Genomic DNA, 21,954 nt, shown 5'->3' with positions numbered 1-21,954 from the left:
GGTTCACAAAAGAATGAGTATCCGAGTAGACAAAGGAAAAAGCGACCTCGTGGTTTAGCGACGGCGTTGGACAGTCTGCCAGCCATCCGAGTCGGTCCCTTTCCTGGCACGGGTACCAACACCTGGAACAAATTTTGCAATATTCGGGTTGTAAGAACGGCCACTTGATCCAGATTTCCCACTGTTACTGCGATCTCGGGGACCGGTTCCGGGATAAGGAATTTGGGTGATCAAGTTCATGGGCCGTTCGCAAGGATCATGAGAGAACCCAACCTGGACCTCTTGGTAGGGTCCTGGCCTCCTCGATCGACGAAGAAATTCCTCTCGGACAATGCGGGCAATGACGGTAGACGAAAAGACCGCAGTAGCTAGAGCAATAGAAGTCAGAGCGATGACGAGGTAGGGGAAGGGGGTGCCGACTTACCATTACCGGTGTTAAACAACCATACCAACTCGACATTATGTCGACCGACAAGTTCAACCAAGTCCCTCCTAAATCTCTCTTCAGTCAAGCCGTTGGTGAAGAGTTGTTGACGAGCAAAGGTCAAGCGACGACGCTCGTTGGTCGGAGGTTGCATACGAGCAAGGTCCTCGTTCTCGGGATAGGCCTCGCCATACTTGACCTCATGGCCTTTTCCAAACAAGCCACAGCCATAGTCATGAACGGCTTCGACTTCCTCGTTCATGAAAACCATGGCGGCGCCGGCGTACTGGAAGATGACACAAACGGCCTCATATTGCTCCACGTATGCCATGGAAAAGATGGCACCAGTGCTAATCCGTTCCGTCACCATGCTCAAGGGCTTATCTTTGGACCAGCCATAGATCCAGATGCAGCGGAAGTCCTCCTCCCGCGATGGACCGCATTGACCCTGGTTCGAGGCTTGCTCGGTGATGTGTCGCTTTAATCCGTCAGACGGTCCAAACTTGACCAAACGATTGTTGCTTGGGATGTCGGTTGCAGCAACCGCTGCCCAAGTGGATGAAGTATTGGATCTTGCAGCAGGACGACCTGCGTTGCCATTTTGAGGGAGGAGTTGAGCTTTGGCAACAGGGATAGAGTTCATGCGGAATTTCTCAATAGACCAAGGAGCCGTGGTCTGATTGAACGTGTCAAGCATGGAGTGGACGTCTCGTGCGATGCCATTCGCTGCTTCATTTTCACCCTCGCCTCGCAGCTTGTTCCATGATTAGTCCAGCGCGCTGCACATGGGAACAGCCGTTCCTTACATGCTCCACAACCCGATTCAAGTGGCTCAGGGCATCCGCCATAATGTCGCTGACATGGAGAGGGTCGTTTCCGATTGCCATCATGTCCTGTGTTGATGCCTGATTAGCACGGGTTCGTCTTTTTCGCCTCGCGCAGCAGCTGGAGGGGGACGAGGGGTTTGGGGGGGAAAGGACAAAGGATGGGTGTGTTCAAGGGTAGGGAGGGACCAACTTCAGAGTCTTCACTACTGGCGTCACTGTAGATGAGAGAAGGAGAATAGATTGGATGGTGAGAGGGGTGGCCGAGGCTGCGCCAGGTTGGGCTAGAGGTGGTAGAGGAGGAGGAATATCTGGAGAGCATCATGGTGAAAGAGGGAGGAGGAGAGCAGGAGATGTGTCTCAACAACTCTGAAGGGGGTGCGGCACAAAGGCAGGGCACTTGGGGGGGTGAAGCGTGAAGCGTCAATAGAGCTTCTTCTCCTGAAGCCCAAGGCAGTAAACAAGACTGTGTGTTTCCTGTCGCCACTTCACTTTGGATGCCTGGGGGAAACAAAGAAGTCAAGGAAGGCTCCCGCTACAGAACCAGAGACGGCAGCTCAGGTTTCGCGTCAAGCAGCAGCTACCCGAACCAAGATAAAAGAGCTGATTTTGATAGTTTTTTTTTCTTTCTTCAAAAGATATCAAGATAGTTCGATGGACTGGGTTCCTTTAGATATTTTGCTTTCAACGCGGAATATGTGGGAATTTGTTTGCTCCTCCCAGTCCTGGTGGGAATCTCGTCTCATTTGTATGTCTGGCCACCTCCAACCATTGCTCCACAGTGGGAGAAACCACCCCTCAGACCCGTTGGTTCATGGTCTGTGGTCCATGGCCTTCTGGATCTCAGCATTTTGATAATACAAACTTGCAGATAAGGGCCAAAGGGAGACAAAACACCATAGCGGACAAGCTGCTCGTCAAGCCCGCCGGAACCTACAGAGTTATCACATGTGCCAACTGGAGCTGATCCATATTTCTTCGCTTCATCTTCCAATCGTAGAGTCTTGTCTCGGTGAGCGCCAGAACGCCATCCTGATGCCCAACTCCCGACCCAATGCCCGTCTTGCCTCGATTGTCCTGGTCATAGCATCTCGATTTTCGTGGGCACGGCGAAGGAGATATTTCATACACTCCCCCATCTTGCCCCAAACCAAGTATTTATATGCCTTGGGAACCTCCACGCTGTGGTTGCTGTCGTGCGACGCTAAACGGGTCCTTGCCCGCTGTACCACCTCGTAGCTGACGTTGTCCGCCATCCCCATCAGTTGGCCATATGCCAGTTCGATCCGGGGCTCGCCAGTACGAGCTTGCTCATCTCGAAGTTCGCTGGCTAGTCTGACCGATTCAGCGTTGTGGGTGGCGAGCACGAGAGCAACCCGAGGGAATTCCGTGGATCCTCCCTCCACAGGCTGCAGGATGCCCTGGTATCGCCGTTGCAGGATGCTCCTCGCGATGCCGTTGTAGCAATTGTGGGTCTCGTCGATGGTGGGCCAGAACAGCTCGCGAGGATCACTTCCCATGTAGGCTCCTCGCACCAGCTTCACCCCGAGCACGAAGCCTTCTGTTCGAGCTAGCTCAAGATGCCGTGCCAGATTTTGTGGCGTCTTTTTAGCATACGCCTGGTAGGTGCCGTATACCAATGCTTGTTCGCGGTTGTACCGCTTTGCAAAGTACATTGTCCAATTGTCGATGCCTTGTTGCAACGATGCCTGTTCGGCATCAAACAGAAGTTTGACCCCTTTCTCTTGAGCTCGTTTGCAGATATCATGTACAGCCTCCTCGAACTCTGGTGAACACGCAATGGTCGCCTTGAGATGTCGAAGGGCTTGACGTCCAGCTCCCGTGAATTTCAGTGCAACAAAGTCGCCCTGCTGAGCGAGATCCACCGTGTCGATGGTGTTCTGTCTCCACGTGGCAATCTCCTCAGCATCAACGTGTGCTTGTTCTGAAGCGTTCTTGGGAACCACCAATCCCTCGGCCTCTTCTTTACTCAGGACCACCTCTTTTGCGTGACCCAATATAACCCCCTCGAAGCCGGTCCTCTTCAAATCTGAAATTGTCCTTCGGACCTCTGATGGCGTCTCGCCAGCACAGAATTGGGCGTAGAAGGTGTGCTTGAGAAGCGAGTGAAGAATCGGATTGCGGTCAGGGTTGAATAGAGGCGACTTCGTGTGAGCAAGGAAGGTCATGGCGACCAACGAGGGACGAAGTAGAAATGGAACGGATGATATTGAGGTGATGAAATACGACCGCAGCAAGGAATTTAAGGGCACGCATGCCAACGGTCTTGGTGAGCGCATGTCTAAGGTGTGAGTGTCGGTCTCGACAGCATCGTATGCTGTAGATGTAATGTTGCGCCGTGTATGCGCTTTGCGATGTTGACGTTGTTGTATCTGTCGGTAGCCCTTGTTTTCTATACAATAATCATGACCTCGTAGGCGTGTTTCGTGCCGCGAACACACAGAAAGAGCAGGGATGGACTGTATGAAGAGGATCTGTCTCGGAGGTATTCGTGACGTCAATCTGCTATACAAGTAGAGGTCCATTCTGAGGATTGAGAGGGAGTGCAAAGTAGGGACAGGAGTGGGAGGAAATCATGAATGGATGTACAAACTCATTTCAATAAATGATAGCAACAGTGGGCTAATCAAGATAGAGGGGAGTGGGAGTAGTGGCAGTGAGTAATGGTCACCTGGTATCCCGCATTGTAGATAGGTACGTCAGTCGCCAATCTCGCCGCCCATCTCCACGCGCCCTTCGAGATAGAGGAACTGGTGGGTCTTATCGGCTGAGTTTGAGCCGTGAATAGCCGCATGCTGAAGCGACATAATGCAGGAACCAAACTGGCAACCCTCGCCGATTCTGGCAGTGTCACCTGTGTCCACATCTCATGCCTAGAAGACATTTGAAGATACACAAACCTTGTGATCATTTGTCGCTGTACTTGTTGGTTTGTATTGTTGAGCAGCAGAATAGAGGTTGGTCATCAAACAGTAGACAACTGGCACCCCAACCAGACCTCTTTGAGGTGGACAAATCCAGAATCAAATCAGGCGCATCTCATCAGAACTGGCCATGTCTAACAGACTGTCAACCTTCAGGTAAGGAAGAAAGAATGATAATGATGGAACGAACAGGTGGGTTATTCTACTGCAAGTTGGGCAGCAGTCAAGGTACACGTGATCAGAACGTTGCTTGGACAACCAAACCCGCCAAGACAACTAACTCGGATTGGGCCAAAGTCGCAACAATGAATCTCAAAGCGTAACTCGTACACTACAGTTCAAGTCACGGCTCTCCACACACACCTTCAGCAAGCCACGGTCTCGACCACTGTATCTGGCCTGCGCTCTCCTATCTACGAGCCTCACTATTCATACCATTCTTGGTAGATTGCTTCGCCTCCCACTCTATCTTAGACGTGTCCTGATGAGCTCCGTTTGGGTGTAATCAAGCATCTCAAGCAGCTCATACTGCCACAATGGCCTCTGACGGCGCCTCTTCAATTTCTGTCACTGTTCGAGTGAGACCGTTCACTATCCGAGAAGCCGCTCAATTGACGAAATGCGATGACACAACAATATTTCTGGGTGACGGTTCGCTGGCTGCTGCCCCGACTCCAAAGCTCTCTCAAAAGGGCATCCGGTCCGTCATCAAAGTCGTCGATGAAAAGTGTTTGTATGTGCCGCCCGCCTTTCGATGGAATCTTTCAACAGGCTGACTTACTCCTTCAGGATATTCGACCCCCCCGAAGACAATCCTGTTCAGAAATTCTCACGATCCGTCATTCCCTCCGGTAAACGAGTCAAAGACCAGACTTTTGGCTTCGATCGAATCTTCGACGAAAATGCATCTCAGGGCGAAGTTTACGAAGCCACCACAAGACCTTTGCTAGATAGTGTCTTGGACGGATATAATGCAACAGTCTTCGCTTATGGCGCAACGGGTTGCGGAAAGACTCACACTATTACTGGCACCGCTCAAGAACCGGGCATCATCTTCTCAGCGATGAAGGAGCTATTTGAGAGGGTCCAAGAGCAGTCCAGCGAAAAGATTACAGAGATATCGTTATCATACCTGGAGATTTACAATGAAACCATCCGTGATCTGCTCGTGCCTAGCACCGTCAGAGGCGGGTTGATGTTGAGAGAGGATTCAAATCAAGCCGTCTCGGTTGCAGGGCTCTCGAGCCATCACCCACAAAGTGTTGAAGAGGTCATGGAGATGATTGTGAGAGGGAATGAAATGCGGACAATGTCGCCCACAGAAGCCAACGCAACTTCTTCCCGCTCGCACGCCGTGCTGCAGATCAACGTTGCCCAGAAAGACAGAAATGCCGGTGTCGAGGAGCCTCATACAATGGCTACTTTGAGCATAATCGACCTCGCCGGGAGCGAGCGTGCAAGTGCCACCAAAAATCGAGGCGAACGACTACTTGAAGGCGCCAACATCAACAAGTCTCTTCTGGCACTGGGCAGTTGTATCAACGCCCTTTGCGACCCCCGCAAACGAAATCACGTTCCTTACAGGAATTCCAAACTCACGCGTCTGCTCAAGTTTTCTCTAGGCGGGAACTGCAAGACTGTAATGATTGTTTGCGTCAGCCCTTCAAGTGCGCATTTTGACGAAACGCAAAACACTTTACGGTATGCCAACCGAGCCAAAAATATCCAGACAAAGGTGACCAGAAACGTGTACAATGTCAATCGTCATGTCAAGGATTACCTGGTCAAGATCGATGAACAGATGGCTCAGATTAACGAACTAAAGGCTCAACTGAAGGAGGCCGAGACGTTTGCTTTTGCCAAGTTCAAGAAGCAGAATGAGAAGAAGGAAAGCATTGCCCGAGAAGGAGTCCAAAGAATCAAAGCGGCGTACGAGAATTCTGCGGCCGAGAGACAAGAACGGACCAACAACATGATCAAGCTGAAGCAAATTGGCCGAAGGATTGCCATGCTCTCTTCATGGATTTCTGCCTTTGATGCAGTGTGTGATGGCCTGGACGAAGACGACCTCATGAAGAATATGCAGGCCGTCAAGAAGACAGCTCAAGGCATCATGATGGAGTTGGAGAGCGGTCGACACCACTGCCAGCAGAAGGTCCTCAAGAGCAGCTGGGATCGCCCCATGAACACGGCACTGGAGCATAGTTTGAAGCAGCTGAAGGACGTGGACACTGGCGACATGATTGATTCCGAAATGCTTCGACGCGAAGTGGAAATGCTCAAGCTGAATGCTGAGCGTGAGTCGTTTGCAGCTTTGGCCGAGCAAGACAAAAACGGAGACGCTCCCACCATTCAAGTTCTGCTACGAGCCCACTTTGAGACTATCGCTGCCATCGAGAGCTTGAACCGCATGAGCGTCGAGGAGGCAGTTGAAGCTGCCAACCAGATTTTGGGAAAGATGATCAACTCCGCATCTGGCGCAGCATCATATGTCGTGAGACCAGATGGAAGTCTTGCTCCTGTCGAGGCATTTGGGCCGACCAAGGCTGGCACCCCCAAACGACGCAAACAGAGCATCAACAACTCCATCCTGGACGGGAGCCCTGTGAGAGTGATCAAGCCTCCGGCGGTCATGGCTACTCATCTGATGACATCTCCAGCCAGAGCCTCGCCAAGACGTCGTGGTCTACTGGGAAGCGCAAAGAAGGGTGTCCAACTATCCTTCACTCCGAAGAAGAGAAAGATTCCTCCCAAGGGCGTTAAACGAGCTGTGCGATGGAAAGACGACATTGAGGACGGTGCACTCGCGGAGTTTGAGAAGACACCGCAGAAGGTTCCGTCATCGGATGAATCGACCACCGAAATCAGCATCCCTCAGGTGTCAGACCTGACCTCGTCCTTTTCGAAACTGCAGACACACTCTCCCAGTTCCTCGCCCATCCCACCTCCGCCTGAAGCCACTCTCAACATTCAGCCGAAGAGCAGTCGTTTCCAGGCCGGGTTTCTGTCCAAGAAATATGATGGCTCTCCCCTCAACTCAAGCATGCTGCCCCCGAAGATGACACCACTGTCATCCTCAGATAGCGAGGCCTCACCGCTGAGGGAAATCGATCCGAGTAAGGCGTCGAACCGTCGCTCTTTCACTCCCCTGCAGCCTAGCAATGACACCCCAGATGCATGCCATGACACTTGTCATATTTCCCCAGCGTCGAACTCGGACACCGAAAACCAGAATAGCTCTGCCTCTGATAAAGAGGACGCGCTCAAGATTCGCGAAGCCGTAAAACGCTCTTCTTCCCTTCGCCGCTCAGGTATCCACGGATCTCGGACTCAACGTCGCCGCTCGCCCACCGCAGCAACGGCGGGAGTCGCTGGGTCTCCCACCAACGAGTCGATGTTCGGTGCCGGCCATGTTAGGAGAATGGTTCATGGCACAAAGAACGAGCTCTTAAAAGAGAACGACGCAGGGTCTTGGAAGATCGGGGTGCTGAGTCCCCGGGTTCAAGGCATTGTTAGCCATGGTAAGAGCTCCCTTGTGGCACCATCTAATCCTATTAGGCGGACGACGATGGGAGGCCCCGAACGTGGGGGTGGGATTAGGCTCTCTTCTGTCGTTTCGGGGGCAAGTGCTCACGGACATTCGAGCAGCAGAGGAAGTTTAATGCCTACTGGGAAAGCTGTGTGGCGTTGATGAAAACACCCTGCGAGGCGGTCACTGTTAAAGGGGCCAGTCATTTCTTGCACTTTTGTGTTATAGACTTGTGGTTGAAACTGCGACCAGAAGCAGAGGCTGAAAACTGGACATTGGAGTACAGGTCTTGGACACGGACTGGATGGGGGCAAATGGTATGGCCGGGACGATATCAAAATGAGGATTATCATGAACGGGGTTGATTTTTTGGTTCCTGGATGCAATTCGTCTTGGACTCGGGCAGTTGGAGAGAGTCTGTGGCCTCGATCCTTGACTACTCGGACCTCCTCGACCAGAGACGAAGGGCTTCTGTTGCTCCTGTTTATTAGACGCCTCTGCGCCGTCTGACCGAGGGTTGCGAGCTGATTTATTTCCTGTGCAAACCGTGTGGAGAGACGATGCTATTCAATGCGAGAAGCTTTGTCCCTGTTTCGGACTTTTGCTGCTTCAGCGTCAGACTATTTCACTGAACTGAGATTGAGCCTGGAAGAATTGACTGGTTGTCGAAGACATTCTCGGACGTGCATTCTGTGTAGTGTTCAATCATCATCGATTGGCATAGAGGATTGAACTATCCCTGTCAGTCACACCGTCCAAGTGAAAACAAGCAAACCTCTCGCTCGTCAAAAGCCCCCTTTGGTCAAGTCATCGAGGTCCGCCATGACATGTTTGCTCTCGTAGACCTTCCACTGCTCCCGTGCGATCGAATCCGTAAAGTCCTCGTCGTTCAACATGTCGACGTCGGCGTCGGGATCGTCGACCGCCTGGCCGGGAAGCTGGACGCCCTGGTCCCAGTCGAAGAAGTTGTCCTCGTCCCAGAGCTCCTTGACCCGGCGCAACTCGTGGCGGTTGTCGCCGAAATAGGCCCTCTCGTGCACGCCCTTGGCGAGGATGCCGTCGGGGAAGTTGACAAAGGCGGCTTGCTTCCCGAGCGAGTAGGGGCGCAGTTCCTTCTTGACCTTGCCGAGGAAGCCTCGCATGTCCCGCTCCATCCACTTGTCCTCCCATTCGAGCGTGACGTAGGCGTGGTAGACGGCCTGGCGCCAGAAGAAGGCCGTCTCCGACGGTTGCTTCTCCATGGCCTTGCCGCCGGAGTGGATCCAGGTTACGAGAAACTCGACCTTCTCGCCCGAGTAAAGCCGCCGGAACGTCTCCATCTCCTTCTTGATGATGGCCGTCAGGTTCTCGATCGTGGTCGCGTCGTTGGTGAAGACGAACGAGCTGTAGATACTGTACGTCTTGTTGGTCGGGAAGGACCGCACCGTCTCTTCGGACCACTGGGCCACGAGCGTCTCGTGCAGAAACCGCGTCGACTCCTCCGGTAGGGAGCGTCTTTTCAGTTGCTTTGCCAGGTCGGCGTGCTTAATGTGCTTGTCGATCAGGTTGTTGAACTCGTTCTTGTTCCCATCAAAGTACGTCAGGAACCGGATCCCGTCGCCCGTGTTCTGGCGGAGGTCGCACAGCCAGGTGCTGTCGATCGTGATCTTCTTGGGCCAGTCGGTCGTGTAGAAGGCGTTCATGGTGGGGATCAACGAGGCCATGTTCTCGGCATCGGGGAACCATTGGTAGCGTCCAGCCACCACGACGCCGTCGCGGTTCGACGGTCGCTGAACCTTCAGCTTCATGCTCACCAGGACGCCAAAGTTCCCGCCCCCAGCGCCACGGAGTGCCCAGAAGAGCATCCCTTCCCGCGAATCCCGTGGATGATTTTCGTGGACGGTAACCTGGTCTCCGTCCGCCGTCACTACAGTGGCTTCCATCAAGGTATCACTGCCCATCCCGAAGCTTCTGGTAAAAGGACCAAGCCCGCCGCCCATGATGAACCCACTCACGCCCACGGGCGGACATCTCCCTCCGTTGATTATGAGGCCGTTGCCTTTGCGTCTGTTATTGATCAGCGTCTTGTACACGTCGCCCCACTGACAGCCGGACTCCATTGTGACAGTCTCCAAATTTGCGTCGAGCTTAACGTTCTTCATCCTCCTCAGGTCGAGCGAGATGCCCCGGAATGCGGTCGAGTGTCCGGCGTACGAATGACCCGCACACTTGATGGTGACTTTAAGCCTCCTCGACTTCGCCTGTTTGATGATGGCCTGCACCTGGGCGGCATTCTCGGGCTGTATCACACAGTCAGGCCTCGAGAAGCGGTACAGCAGGTTCGGGGTTGCCACAGAGCGTTCATACTCCTCTTCCCCCTTTTTCGGACCGCCAGGGCTGAACACTGGAATATTTGCGGACCTCAAGATCTCAATTGCTCGGTCCATGATGATCAGTATTGGGATAGAGGCGAGAGGGACAGCCTTGAGCGAGTGTTCGCATCCGTGTTAGATGTAAGATAAAAGAGGTTCGTCGCCTCGACCTCTGACAGAGTTCCATGATCCGAGTAGACCACTATTGGCTATTTGACCGTCCTGGCCATGCAGCCGCACCCTCCTACGCAGCTCTCGCCCTCTTTGTATCTCCGAGCTAACTGACAGGTTGCGGAGATGCTTTGCAGTCATCAAAGGGAAAAAGGATGAGGAGGGGCACAGCCACCATCAGGACCCCGAGTACAAGAAGTATGGGAAACCATATCACCAATGAAAGATGCCTCGCTGGTTTTTGGTCTCGACCTCATGAATGCCGAGTATCTTTTGTTTGGTCCAAAGCAAACCGGTCAGTCAGGTAGTGGAGCATGCTTAGAAATGTGAAATGCGTCGCGATGCCCTCCTCAATGTTGCTTGAGGATGGTATAACGAGGAGGAAGAGGCCAGACTCGTCTCATGGTCCGTTGCCATGCCTTCCTAATGTGGTTAGCGACCCCTAATCAGGTAAAGACTCGGGGCTAGTGTGGACACCCAAGGCTTTTCGTCGTTGCTCCAGGTCCGACTTGACATCAAACTGCAGATATTACACCACACACATTGGGTTGTTTCTCTGCCGGTATTGGGCACTCGGGAGTTCTTGAATTTCCTCTATCGCTCAATATGGGAGAGGGCAGCTGCATGCTCGCCTCTTTTCGACAGGGTGGATGACGTGTCGCCTTTTTCTCCCGCCTATGGCCTCGAGCCACGCGAGCCCAATGTCTTCCCCGCTCGATAATTCCGGCCCCCTTCTATCTCAGAGCCTCACCAAAGGTCCTGATAGTCTCTCTATCAAGCACGCCGTGCTGTTCTCCTTCGTAGGGATTGACGATTTGGTGGTCAGCCGTTACTAGAATATGTGGGGCATAGTAACCGGTGAGGCATCTTCGTTCCTCCGCTAACACTGCACCAGGACCGTTTGGGATTCCGCTGCAGCATGGAGGCTCCCCCGGGATAGTTGCACCAGGAGAGACCGGTATTTATACTCAAACTGAACATGTCCTATTTCATTTCAACCCTCTCTTGAAATTTCTCGACCGCAGAGCGATCGAGGTTGACGGAAGCCAGACATCTCACAACAATGGGTATCCATGAAGATGCTCGCAGAGGGACTTTGACCGAAGCAAGGCTCGAAAAGTACCTCGAGGCAGATTGGACTATTCTCGACCAGCGAGACTCGGTCGAAGGTCTGACACCACTTGGGGCTGCCACGGTAGGAGGACACGCCGACGAGGTCCTGTTGCTTCTCAAAAGCGGGGCAAAAGCAGACATTCTCTCCAGAGATGGCGCGACACCTCTCCTCCTTGCCGCATCAAGGACTGAGAAGAACCGTGCTCGCATCATCCAATTGCTCCTGGCGAAGACGCCTTCCAATGCCATTGACGCAACAACCGCAGCAGTCGGAAACAATACACCATTGATGTTCGTTGTGCTGAAGAAGGATGCCGAATCCATCAGGCTACTCCGAAAGGCCAGAGCATCAGTGACACTGACAAACGATGATGGCCACACCGCGAAATTCTTGGCCGACAATACTTACGACAGGGTTGTCATCCGCGCCCTCAACCCAGAAAAGGAGCAGAGTGACTTTTCCAAGTTGATCGACATGGTTGTCGGACTACTCCTATTTGTTGTTGCATGGGTCAACAAGGTCGCCGATGATGTCGTCCGTCGGGCTTACGGTATACATATCGACCTCAACGAGGCCTGGGACCAGGTATGTGCCAACGCCTTTCATCGCCAGCATAGGTCCAAAAGGGTTGTCTGCTGATGGCAAAAGTAGGCTGTGAACCGTGGCGAGGATCCAACCACGGCCGAATTCGTGGAAAAGGTCGACGAGGTTGTCAAGGACTCCCCCATAGAGCGTTTCTTCGAAGGCAAGGAAGACTTTGTCCGTGAAGTGGCAAAGAATGCTGTCGAGTTGCAAAATGACACGACGACATCTCTCGGCAGCCCAGAGCTTTTGCCCAAGACTATCAAGGTGTCATTGCATCAACAAGTCATCTATTGTGGTAAGTGTCTCGAGGTCCAGTCCACTGAAAATACGTTGTCTTCTGACGGAAATCTTATAGATGACAGCGGCTCCATGAGGCGCGAAGATCGTTGGGATTCTCAAACAAACCTCGTTGAGCGCATTGCCAGGGTCACCACTCGGGTCCTCCCTGAGGGTGAAGGCGTTGCTCTTCGATTCATCAATCAGGACGTGCCCGACTCGTCGAATCTGAGCCTCGAAGATGTTGCCAATATCCTGAGGCCCATGAAGTGGTCGAATAGTGGGAATACCGATATCGGCACCAACCTGAGATCCAAGATCCTGAAGCCGCTTGTCTACGACAAGCTCGAGTCGATGCCGAGGAGGCTCGAGAGACCACTGCTCATCTCTATTCTCACCGATGGTGGGCCTGAGCCGGAGCCAGAACCTACGTTGAAAAATGCCATTGTAGAGTGCAGCCAGCGGCTGGATGCTGCCAATTATCCCCGCGAAAGTAAGTATGAGTATTCCAAGCTCGTTAGTGTCAGCTACTGAGTCTATGAACCTGCGCAGGCGTGAAGTTTATGATTGGTCAAATTGGGACTTCGAAATTCGCGACAAGGTTCCTCCAGACTATCAGAGAGAGTGCAGAGATTGCGGATATGGTGTATTGTACTTCAGGTGCGTGACTAGTTCTTTGCCAGACTCACCTCATCTGCTAAACTCGTCGCAGATCAACTCGATGAAAGATTCAAAATGGAGTATGACAACCAAGCCAATCTAGATCGATGGGTAAGGATCGACTCCGTTCTGCTGCGCCCCTGTTCCTGTCTGTTAACTCGGTATGATCCAGCTAATCGAGACCTTGTTCGAGCCACTCAAAGACCGGAAGAAGAAATTGGAGGGGTGGTCTTGACTTGACCTGTGATATCGGCTGTTTGTCGGCCAAGTGCTCTGGTACATTCACGGAGGAGCAGAAAACAAGTGTGGACGAGAATGATAGTGATTCAGGGACCAGATTGCCACTGCAGAAGATTGCATTTTGATGGTCGAAGCATGTGAGGAGGCTTCGATATCAAAGACGTCTTCTGTATCACGTTCTCCGCAGGATATTCGCTGCCGTTGTACGAATGGACAGTAGGAACCAGGGAGGAAGATAGCTCAATACTACCTCATGGGCGTATTATGTCTGGTATTTGTGGTGGTGAATACGCAACTAATAGAGAAGCCTCAGTCCTCAGCGTATTTGTCACACACGACGAAGCTTGATAACGGAATCATCATGCAAAGGGGGACATGGGGAGCTTGCTTGGCGCCATCTGAGGAAGGTATTGCGGGCAATGATATGCCTCAAACACACGGACGTGCCCCCAGTATTTAACCTAGAGGGGCTTCGCCTAGTGAGCCTAAGCCATTAGCCCTCTAGGTACCCCCAAGCGCCCCCGTTGAGCCTTGATGCCCCGCCCAATCGCCCAAGCACTGCCTCCAAGAAACTGTCAGCACCACCGGCTGCTCCATCCCGATCCCTCGGTGCTCTCCTCCAATGACGTGATTGATCTTGAATCGTCGCCGCTGCTTCCCCCTCCCTGGGAAACAAGAAACTTCGACAAGCAGCCGAAGAGGCTGTTTGCGCCGTTGAACATCTGGAATCGGTCGATTCAGAACTCGCATATATATTGCCATCCCCCTCCTCAACCAAGACTTTCCTCAGATTCAAACACCCAAACAGTCGGCAAACTGCAGCTCAACATCAGCGACCTCTCCCCCTTCAACATCCTCCTTCTCGTCATCGTGCTGACCATGGCTTTCCAAATGCCATCATTCCTCTCACGCTTCCTCCGCCCATTGAGCTCTGCGGCATCAATGTCCCTCCAACCCGATGCCCTAGCAGCTATGCAATTCCCTCCCAACTCACAGAGAGCCATCTTCGCTGGCGGATGCTTTTGGGGTCTGGAGGAGTTATACCGCAAGACATTCGGCGACGGCAAGGGTCTTTTGGACTGCAGAGTTGGATACACCGGTGGCCAATCCAAGGCACCGAGCTATGCCGAAGTCTGCTCCGGACGAACTGGCCACGCCGAATCCCTCCTGATCGTCTTCGACCCGGAACGCCTCTCGTACAGGCAACTCTGCGAGTTCTTCTTCAGGATGCACGATCCGACTACGCTGAACCGACAGGGCGCCGACACCGGCACGCAGTATCGCTCCGCGATTTTCGCCGAGAACGACGAGCAACTCCAGATTGCCGAGGAGATCAAGAAGAAGGTCGGCGAACAGTGGTACAAGGGCAAAAACATCACCACGGAGATCAAGAGAGCGACGCAGTGGTATGATGCAGAGGCTTACCATCAAAAATATTTGATCCCAGAGCCTGGAAAGGACACATCGGGATTGTACCACTGCCCTGCGCATTATCGACGACCATTTCCTGATCTGGTGTAATGCGACCATGAGTGGGTGACAAGAGAGAATAATTTTGAATATCAACAACAGCGCAACCCTTTGTCACCGAAAAATATTGTATTAGATGTGTTTGCGATAGTTACACAGAATATGAGCATTGGTATCACAAGACCCGCAACGACCTAGATGATTTGCCTGATCATGTCCTTGCCATTCTGTACGCAATAACGACGTGTGTTCCGTGCTGGGTCACCCCCACATTTCTATCGAACTCCGCCTCAGAAACTAGAACTTCGATAGACTACTAGGTAGGATTTGCGGATTGCACCGCCCTGTTGCTCTGCCAGCGCCTGACCAACTTGCCAACTACTCTCAGAGCAGAACAGGGCGGCACGGCACGCACGGGAGAAAGGTGATAATGGCTCAAAGGCAGGAAATGGGTCACATCTACGAGGTAGATATCTCGTCCATCAGTTCCGAGGACTTTAGACGACATTCTCCACCGCCTACCCACATACCTACATACCTACACTCCTGTCGACACTCCATCCACATATCTGTCCTCACCATATCCGTTCACTGCGTCTCACTTGTGCCGATTCGGCGATTACAACAATCTACATCGCCACGACACATACGAACTTGATCACAGGCCAAGGGGAGAGAGGACTCTTGCTCTCCCGATCCATCCATTCTTCAACCCTCCCATCTCGCCGTATATCTATCGCTCCGCCAGCACTGCATGGCGACCTTCATCTCCGTCGGCAACGGGGTCGTCGCCAAAGATGGCGTGGCCGAGGGCGAGGCCGCGCAGTATCAAGCCCTCAAGCGCCAGGTGCTCGCGGAGGAGGAGCGCAAGAAGCAGGAGGAACGCGAGAGGCGGGTCAGTCAGGGGTTGCCGCCCGAGATGACGCGGGAGGAGAGGAAGGAACTGAAGAGGAAGGAGAAGGAGAGGAGAAAGGACGAGGTGGCCAGGGGAGGACAGAGGGAAGGGGGGAGCGGGAGGAGTAGTGGGAGGAGGGTGCTGGGGATGCTGTGTTTTGGCCCTTAAGGGGTGGGTTTTCAAATGTCTTCATTGTTCCTTTGGAGAATCTTCGTCCTGCGTATCTGTAAAGGTGTGACAAAAGGTTACAGCCTGCTAGGCATCCTCACAGCGCCGTCAAGTCGAATGACAAACCCATTCAGCATTGGGTTCTCCACAATCTCTTTCACAAGCCGTGCGAATTCGTGGCCCTCTCCCATACGCATGGGGTATTGGATCATTTCGGTATTGATCCCTGCTCGTGCTCCCGTGCTCTGCTTTGGCTTTTCACCGCCTTCCTTTTTGGGTCCTTGTTCCGGCTGCTGCTTCTTTGGTTGCGTGGTCAGTCCGGTCAGGAAAACACCTGGTGCAATACCCATTACTCGGATACCAGCCTTGCGGCCCAGCTCTCGAGCTAGCGGGAGGACGATACTGCGCACAGCGCCTTTGCTCGCGCTGTATGCTAGCTGGCCAACTTGGCCTTCATATGCCGCCACGGACGAGACTATAACGACGATCCCTCGCTCACCATCGGGTCCCCATGGTGTGTTCAGCGCCATGTGCGGTAGACTAAGGCGGATCAAGTCTACCGTGCCCCGGAGGTTGACACCCAAGGTGCGATCAAAGCCAGACATATCCATGTATTTAACGCTTTCATGCGTCGTCGAGGGGTCCTGCTTAGGAAGAGCCAGAGCTGCTAAGCCAATGCCTGCAGAGCAGATGACCCCAGAAAGCGGTTTTGTGGTACCTTGAATCCATTTTAATGTATTCTTTAACGCCTCTTGTAGTGACTCGGTAGACGCGACATTGGTCTTTGTGAAAAGAATTCGGGATGGGTCAAGGGAGGCGTCGGAGGGCGGAGGATTGAGATCGAGAATGGAGACGTTGGCGCCGTTTTGGAGGAAGATGACGACAGTTGCGAGACCCAGGCCAGAAGAGCCTCCGCTCACAATGAAGGTGCGATCCTTAATCTGCATGGCTGCTCTATTTCAGGGTAGACTTGGAGGAAATATGAAGTTCAAAGTATTGATGGAAGACAGATGAGAGGGATACAGGAGGCCCGAAGCACCTACCTCGGTTCAGGCGTGGACGTACATGTGCTCGGTGTGGTGATACCCACGCTCCCAAAGACAAAGCTGTGATCATGAATGACGACGGGTATGAGATTCTTCTATTTGTTTCACTGATACACGCACATTGGTGACTTGATCGGAGAGCGAGGGTTGAGGATTCCTGGAGCTGCAGCTGTGGTGTCCCCCTTTAGTCAAGCAGCTCACACTGAACATTGGTGGTGATGAATCTAAATAAAGCCCATTCAGCACGTGATAGCCCAGTTTGGGTGATTGCCCTCCCTGTCACGGCGCCGCCACAATGCCCCCAGTGGCCCCTTAAGCTTTACCCGTACCACTAGTAATTGGCGGGCCGTAGGAGCGTGCGAGCAACTGCCCGCCTCCCGCAGTCCTGGATCTGCGACGTGTGGGCGCGGAGACCGACCCTGAAACCTTTCTGATTGTCCTAAGAACGCCATCAAGACACCTTCAGTGAATTCTAGTTCCTGAGTTGGGATGATATGTCAACGGCACACTCTGCAACTCTGGGAGCCAAAGCGCAGAGCGTTGACATCTACAGTCTGAGTGAGCTCGACGCACAATTGACACGGACCTGATCGTCACGTCACTGCACACAAGTTCATACGCCAAATTTCCCCCGCCCCCAAGCCTCAACCACAATCCAACTCCAAGCGAACCAGGCTGATCTGATTCAAACTACCACATACACCTGTCCGCAAACCCCTCAAATACAGGCTTTGAAGAGGACATCAAGCGCTTCGCTTCAAAATTCTTCCATTTCTTCAGACAGAGATCAGATTCATGACCATCTCGCCCTATGTCCCTTTCCTCCAGCCGCTCGAAACCGCTACCCAACCGGAGCGTCCACAGTCTCAGAAATGGAGGAAGAGCCTCCAGAGACTCGTCGATGGTCCGCCGGAAATCCATCAACGCTAATGATGCCTACCTATATGCCCTACGAGTGGCCTATCTGTCGTACTTGCTCCAACCTCGGAAAACAAGAAAGAAACATATCGAGACGAGGCCGGCGGTCACTCGCATGAACACTTCCCACTCCTTCAATGACCTCATGAAAGATTTCACAGTGGTTCGAGACGCAAAGAGTGCAAGGTTCCCTCATGACTTCATTAAAGAGCTGGAAAAGAGACTGCAAGGCATCCTGATGGGAAAGGAGAGACGGCAGGAATACCATGAGCCTGTAGTCAAGAGGGTGTTTGCCCTCTTCCTCAACACTCTGTCCGATCCTGTTTTCAAAAAGCGCATGGAGGCGGACCGGAGGGCTGAGGATCTGGTACTCATCTTCTTCTCCACGGCGACCAAGGAGTTGCAGAAAGGTCACCCGCCAGGGGATGACGCTGTCAAGCGCTTGGTTGACCGCCATGTCGCCTTGTTTGTTCGCCTTCTTTCCCTGATTCTCAGGGATCGTGACTGGGCTAAGGACAAACCCGACTTGGCTGCTCGGCTGCAGACTCTCGAGTCCAAGTTGTTGAAGGGTGATGAGAACCTCGCCGCATCGCAAGCCAATGGGGAATGGACCACCATCGAGGAGGTGGTACCTCTCAGCTATGAAGTCAAGGACATGCCTCTAGTTCAGGCGGTGGGGCGCATCTTTGGCCTGACCAATACCATGATGCAGTCAGACATCACAAAGAACAAGCCCGTGTGGACAGAAAAGGCTGCTCTTCAAGATCTGAAGACGTACCAACAGCACCTCACTCTGGGGACGAAGCTGACCTTAAATTCCCACGACTTTGACACTCAGGAAGCATACGAAAGTTGGAAAAGAAGCGAAGGTCCAGACCTTTCGCAGCTGATGCTGGCCATCATCCAATCCAATCCTGAGCTGGCCAAGAGCACTCCAGGAGGCGCTTTGCCTCAGTTCAATGCCCAGAATGAGCCTTCTAGCCCCTCGGATTCTCATTATGCTGAGCTCTCCAGAGCCCTCTCACAATCTGGGGACTCTTCTTCTTACGTCTTAGATCTGCCGGCAGACCTAAGCTCCCTTCAATTGGACCCGGGCGATTCATTCAAGCATGATGATGATGCGGCCCAAGTCTATACTTTTATACCCTCTGACCCCAGAACCATGTTTCGATTTGTTATGCTTCAAGCTCTTAACCATGACCTTAACGATAAGATGAATGGCAGCGGCAGCGGCCCGGAAGGTGGCCGCTTGTTCTCCAAAGAGACTACGGAGCTGCTGAATGAAATTGCCTTGAGATGGCGAATACCCAAATTCACACGCATTGTCCTCTTTCTGGATGTCGTCCGCGAGAAATTCATTGAGAATCAACTCAGTCTGGAAATGCTCGACGCTGCCTTCAACTACGTCAAGGAGCCATTGCAGGATGACCACAAGAACAAGAGGAGTTCCTTGATTATGAGTACGGCCTTATACGACCGAAATAATTGGACCGTCGCCGACTTTGCCTTGATGGGCAGGCTTCTCAACACTATCTACGAGACTCTACTTCGAGATCTGTACGAAGTTATTATGACTTCCTACGCTGACAAGGCCCAGTTACCAAGGTTGGGGGCCATTATGGCAATCGTAGATGATCATATCCGAAGCGATCCCAATTTCAACCACAACCCCGAAGACTTCGAAAACTTTAAGAATGCTGCCATCGATGGGCTGGCCGCCGAGGCGCGGAAGATATACGACTCTCTTCTGGATCGGGAACTTCCCCAGGAAAATGAAAAGTGGGAATTTTATCACATCCAACAGTTGGCAAAAGCTGTGTTGAAGCTGGCAGAAAAGGTGCAGAAGAGGTTCAGAAAGAACCCAGAAATCCTCGGTATCAATCCTTTGATGATACTGATCAACTGTACTCTTCCAACCTTTGCAGAGGACTCAAAGGCAATGGTGGAGCAAATTCTCAGCGTGGCCGAGAAAGACGGATTTGAGGTTACCATTCAGGATGGGTTTGATTTGTATAAGGAGTTGAGCGAGTTCCGTCGCGTCCACGCTGATGCCTTGCCCCACGTTCCATTCCCCTACAAGATCGAAGAGCTCCTGGCCGATTTCGTCTGGCGATGGATCAAGACCACTGAGACACAGGTCATAGGATGGGTGGAGAATGCAGTCAAACAAGATGAGTTCAAGGTCAGGACGCAAGTACCGGACCAGACGCCCACCGAGGACGAACGTCACTCAACTTCTGTCATCGACATTTTTAGTTCTTTCAACCAGGTCATCAATCAGATCGGCGAACTAAATTGGGATGACGACTTCAGTTACGCGAAGTTCATGACGGCGCTGTCAAAGGCTATTGGCCAGGGTGTTTCGAGGTATTGTGAATTGCTCGACCAGATGTTCAGTAAAGAGATGGACAGGTTAACTCCGGAACAAGAAGCTGCCGCCAACAGAACAAGACAGGAGAAATGGGTTCAACTGGCGAAAGACACTTGGAATCAAAAAGAGAGGGTTGAACCTTTCAATTTCTACCCGGAATCATTCGTCAAACTCAACGACATCCTGTTCGCCATCCAACAGTGGGACAAACTAGAGACCGAGGTCAACGTTGATGCTTGTGCCGAAGTCATCAAAAAATATAGTCCGCCACTAGCGCAACGGCCCAAGAAGACATCGAACTATGTTTTCACTATCAAGATTGTGGAAGCCGAAGATCTCAAGGCTTGTGATGTCAGCGGATTCAGTGATCCTTATGTTGTCTTGACGGATGAATACCAGAAGAGATTGTTCAAGAGCAGAATAGTGTATCGAAGTCTGAGCCCACGATGGGACGAATCCGTGGACATTACTACACAAGGCCCGCTCAATCTCATTGCGACAATCTGGGACTGGGACGCTATGGGCGATCACGATTATGTGGGAAGAACCTCGCTGAAACTGGATCCCTCCCACTTTAGCGACTTCTTGCCTCGGGAGTACTGGCTGGACTTGGATACCCAAGGACGAGTCATGGTGAGGGTCAGCATGGAAGGAGAGCGGGACGACATTCAGTTCTACTTCGGGAAGGCTTTTCGAAGTCTTCAACGGACACAGCGAGACATGACGCGCAAAATCACCGATAAACTTTCGGCCTATATCAACCACTGTCTCTCGCGACGTGCGCTCAGATCTCTGCTCAGTCGGGGCATCTCCATGGCCAATGTGTCTGCCAATGTATCGTCATTCTTTGCACGAAACCGAGCATCGATAACTCCCACAACAACAATGCCAACCGACGCCGAGATTGTCAACGCCTTGAAGCCGCTTTTCGACTACTTCGATGACAACTTTGCTATCATGCAACAAACGCTGACATCGGAAGCAATGATTGCAGTTATGACACGCATTTGGAAAGAAGTTCTCGTCACTGTGGAGGCTCTCCTTGTCCCGCCTCTCTCAGACAAACCTTCACAACAAAAAGCCCTAACGCAACAAGAACTCGACATCGTCTTCAAGTGGCTACAATCCCTTCTTGAGTTTTTCAATGCCGTTGACGAAGAGACTGGAGAAGCAAACGGCGTGCCGATCAATGTGCTGAAGAGCCCAAAGTATCACGAATTGCAAATGCTCAATTTCTTTTATTTTGAGCCGACAGACTCTCTCATCCGCGAGTCGGAACGGATGGCCAGTGCAACGGCTTCCAACCAGCAAATGCACCGCTCGAGATTTTCTGCCCCTGCCAACTTGAACAATCATCTAGGTGCAGGCGGTCTCCTCGACCCTGGCAACCTGGCGGGAGCGCGCCGAGCTAAGAGCATTTTGCTCTCTCGCAACCTTGGCACGAAACGCAAAGCCAAAGAGGAAAAATGGAAAGCCGCTCAAGCGGAACCGAATGACGACATGATACTGCGGATATTGAGAATGAGACCCGAGGCAAGCGGGTACTTGAGGGATCGGAGCAGGCAGAAAGAGAGGCTTGCGGCGGCCGCTGCGGCGGAGATGATTGTGAGACAGAGTCTCCTGAGCGGAGGCGGCAGGATGACGGGACCTTCGGTAATACGGAGGTAGCCCACAGAGAGCAGTCAGATCTCTTGTGCAAAGGAGGGACAGCGACCGAACGAAGAATGAGTAATGAGGCTGAATCAAGATTGTTTTTTTTAAGTGTGTGTCCAGCAAGGCATGTGGGCGGTTTAGCAATGATTTGTGTCTCGTTGTTCTCGGTGGCGCAGTCGCATACTTCTGGGTTAGTAACTGGTGTAAAGGCGCATTTGGCAGAGGTCTCAAGAGGAAGGACATGCTGGAGTTGTGGAAGGGACGTGGTAATGGTCACGGCGAGATGGAATACATCATGTCAAATTTAATACCCT

At 52.4% G+C, this 21,954-nt stretch overlaps 8 protein-coding genes across 8 annotated transcripts; 4 read left to right on the top strand and 4 right to left on the bottom strand.

The window, feature by feature from the left end:
* Positions 1–54: 54 nt before the first annotated feature.
* On the bottom strand, positions 55–1,311 carry AYO20_00703 (hypothetical protein; the record flags this gene model as incomplete). Its single annotated transcript, XM_022639012.1, has 3 exons — positions 55–368; positions 425–1,178; positions 1,231–1,311. The coding sequence occupies 3 exons, from the start codon at positions 1,309–1,311 to the stop codon at positions 55–57; spliced, it is 1,149 nt and encodes a 382-aa protein (XP_022504803.1).
* Positions 1,312–2,231: 920 nt separating this feature from the next.
* On the bottom strand, positions 2,232–3,437 carry AYO20_00702 (hypothetical protein; the record flags this gene model as incomplete). The annotated part of the gene is made up of 1 exon (XM_022639011.1): positions 2,232–3,437. One exon carries the CDS (start codon positions 3,435–3,437, stop codon positions 2,232–2,234), a length of 1,206 nt encoding a protein of 401 aa, XP_022504802.1.
* A 1,292-nt stretch (positions 3,438–4,729) lies between these two features.
* AYO20_00701 (hypothetical protein) lies at positions 4,730–7,855 on the top strand (the record flags this gene model as incomplete). The annotated part of the gene is made up of 3 exons (XM_022639010.1): positions 4,730–4,926; positions 4,983–7,714; positions 7,821–7,855. 3 exons carry the CDS (start codon positions 4,730–4,732, stop codon positions 7,853–7,855), a joined length of 2,964 nt encoding a protein of 987 aa, XP_022504801.1.
* Positions 7,856–8,507: 652 nt separating this feature from the next.
* Positions 8,508–10,148, bottom strand: AYO20_00700 (hypothetical protein; the record flags this gene model as incomplete). The annotated part of the gene is made up of 1 exon (XM_022639009.1): positions 8,508–10,148. One exon carries the CDS (start codon positions 10,146–10,148, stop codon positions 8,508–8,510), a length of 1,641 nt encoding a protein of 546 aa, XP_022504800.1.
* Positions 10,149–11,307: 1,159 nt separating this feature from the next.
* Positions 11,308–14,640, top strand: AYO20_00699 (hypothetical protein; the record flags this gene model as incomplete). Its single annotated transcript, XM_022639008.1, has 6 exons — positions 11,308–11,943; positions 12,010–12,238; positions 12,299–12,712; positions 12,772–12,879; positions 12,932–12,990; positions 13,699–14,640. 6 exons carry the CDS (start codon positions 11,308–11,310, stop codon positions 14,638–14,640), a joined length of 2,388 nt encoding a protein of 795 aa, XP_022504799.1.
* A 703-nt stretch (positions 14,641–15,343) lies between these two features.
* AYO20_00698 (hypothetical protein) lies at positions 15,344–15,652 on the top strand (the record flags this gene model as incomplete). Its single annotated transcript, XM_022639007.1, has 1 exon — positions 15,344–15,652. The coding sequence occupies one exon, from the start codon at positions 15,344–15,346 to the stop codon at positions 15,650–15,652; it is 309 nt and encodes a 102-aa protein (XP_022504798.1).
* Positions 15,653–15,729: 77 nt separating this feature from the next.
* AYO20_00697 (hypothetical protein) lies at positions 15,730–16,599 on the bottom strand (the record flags this gene model as incomplete). Its single annotated transcript, XM_022639006.1, has 1 exon — positions 15,730–16,599. The coding sequence occupies one exon, from the start codon at positions 16,597–16,599 to the stop codon at positions 15,730–15,732; it is 870 nt and encodes a 289-aa protein (XP_022504797.1).
* Positions 16,600–17,493: 894 nt separating this feature from the next.
* On the top strand, positions 17,494–21,655 carry AYO20_00696 (hypothetical protein; the record flags this gene model as incomplete). The annotated part of the gene is made up of 2 exons (XM_022639005.1): positions 17,494–17,602; positions 17,655–21,655. 2 exons carry the CDS (start codon positions 17,494–17,496, stop codon positions 21,653–21,655), a joined length of 4,110 nt encoding a protein of 1,369 aa, XP_022504796.1.
* Between the last annotated feature and the right edge of the window lie 299 nt (positions 21,656–21,954).

This window comes from Fonsecaea nubica, assembly GCF_001646965.1.
Source record: "Fonsecaea nubica strain CBS 269.64 chromosome Unknown Scaff3, whole genome shotgun sequence".
Lineage (NCBI taxonomy): Eukaryota > Fungi > Ascomycota > Eurotiomycetes > Chaetothyriales > Herpotrichiellaceae > Fonsecaea > Fonsecaea nubica.
Note: the sequence above shows the minus strand (reverse complement) of the source record. Positions and strands in the feature narration are given on the sequence as shown.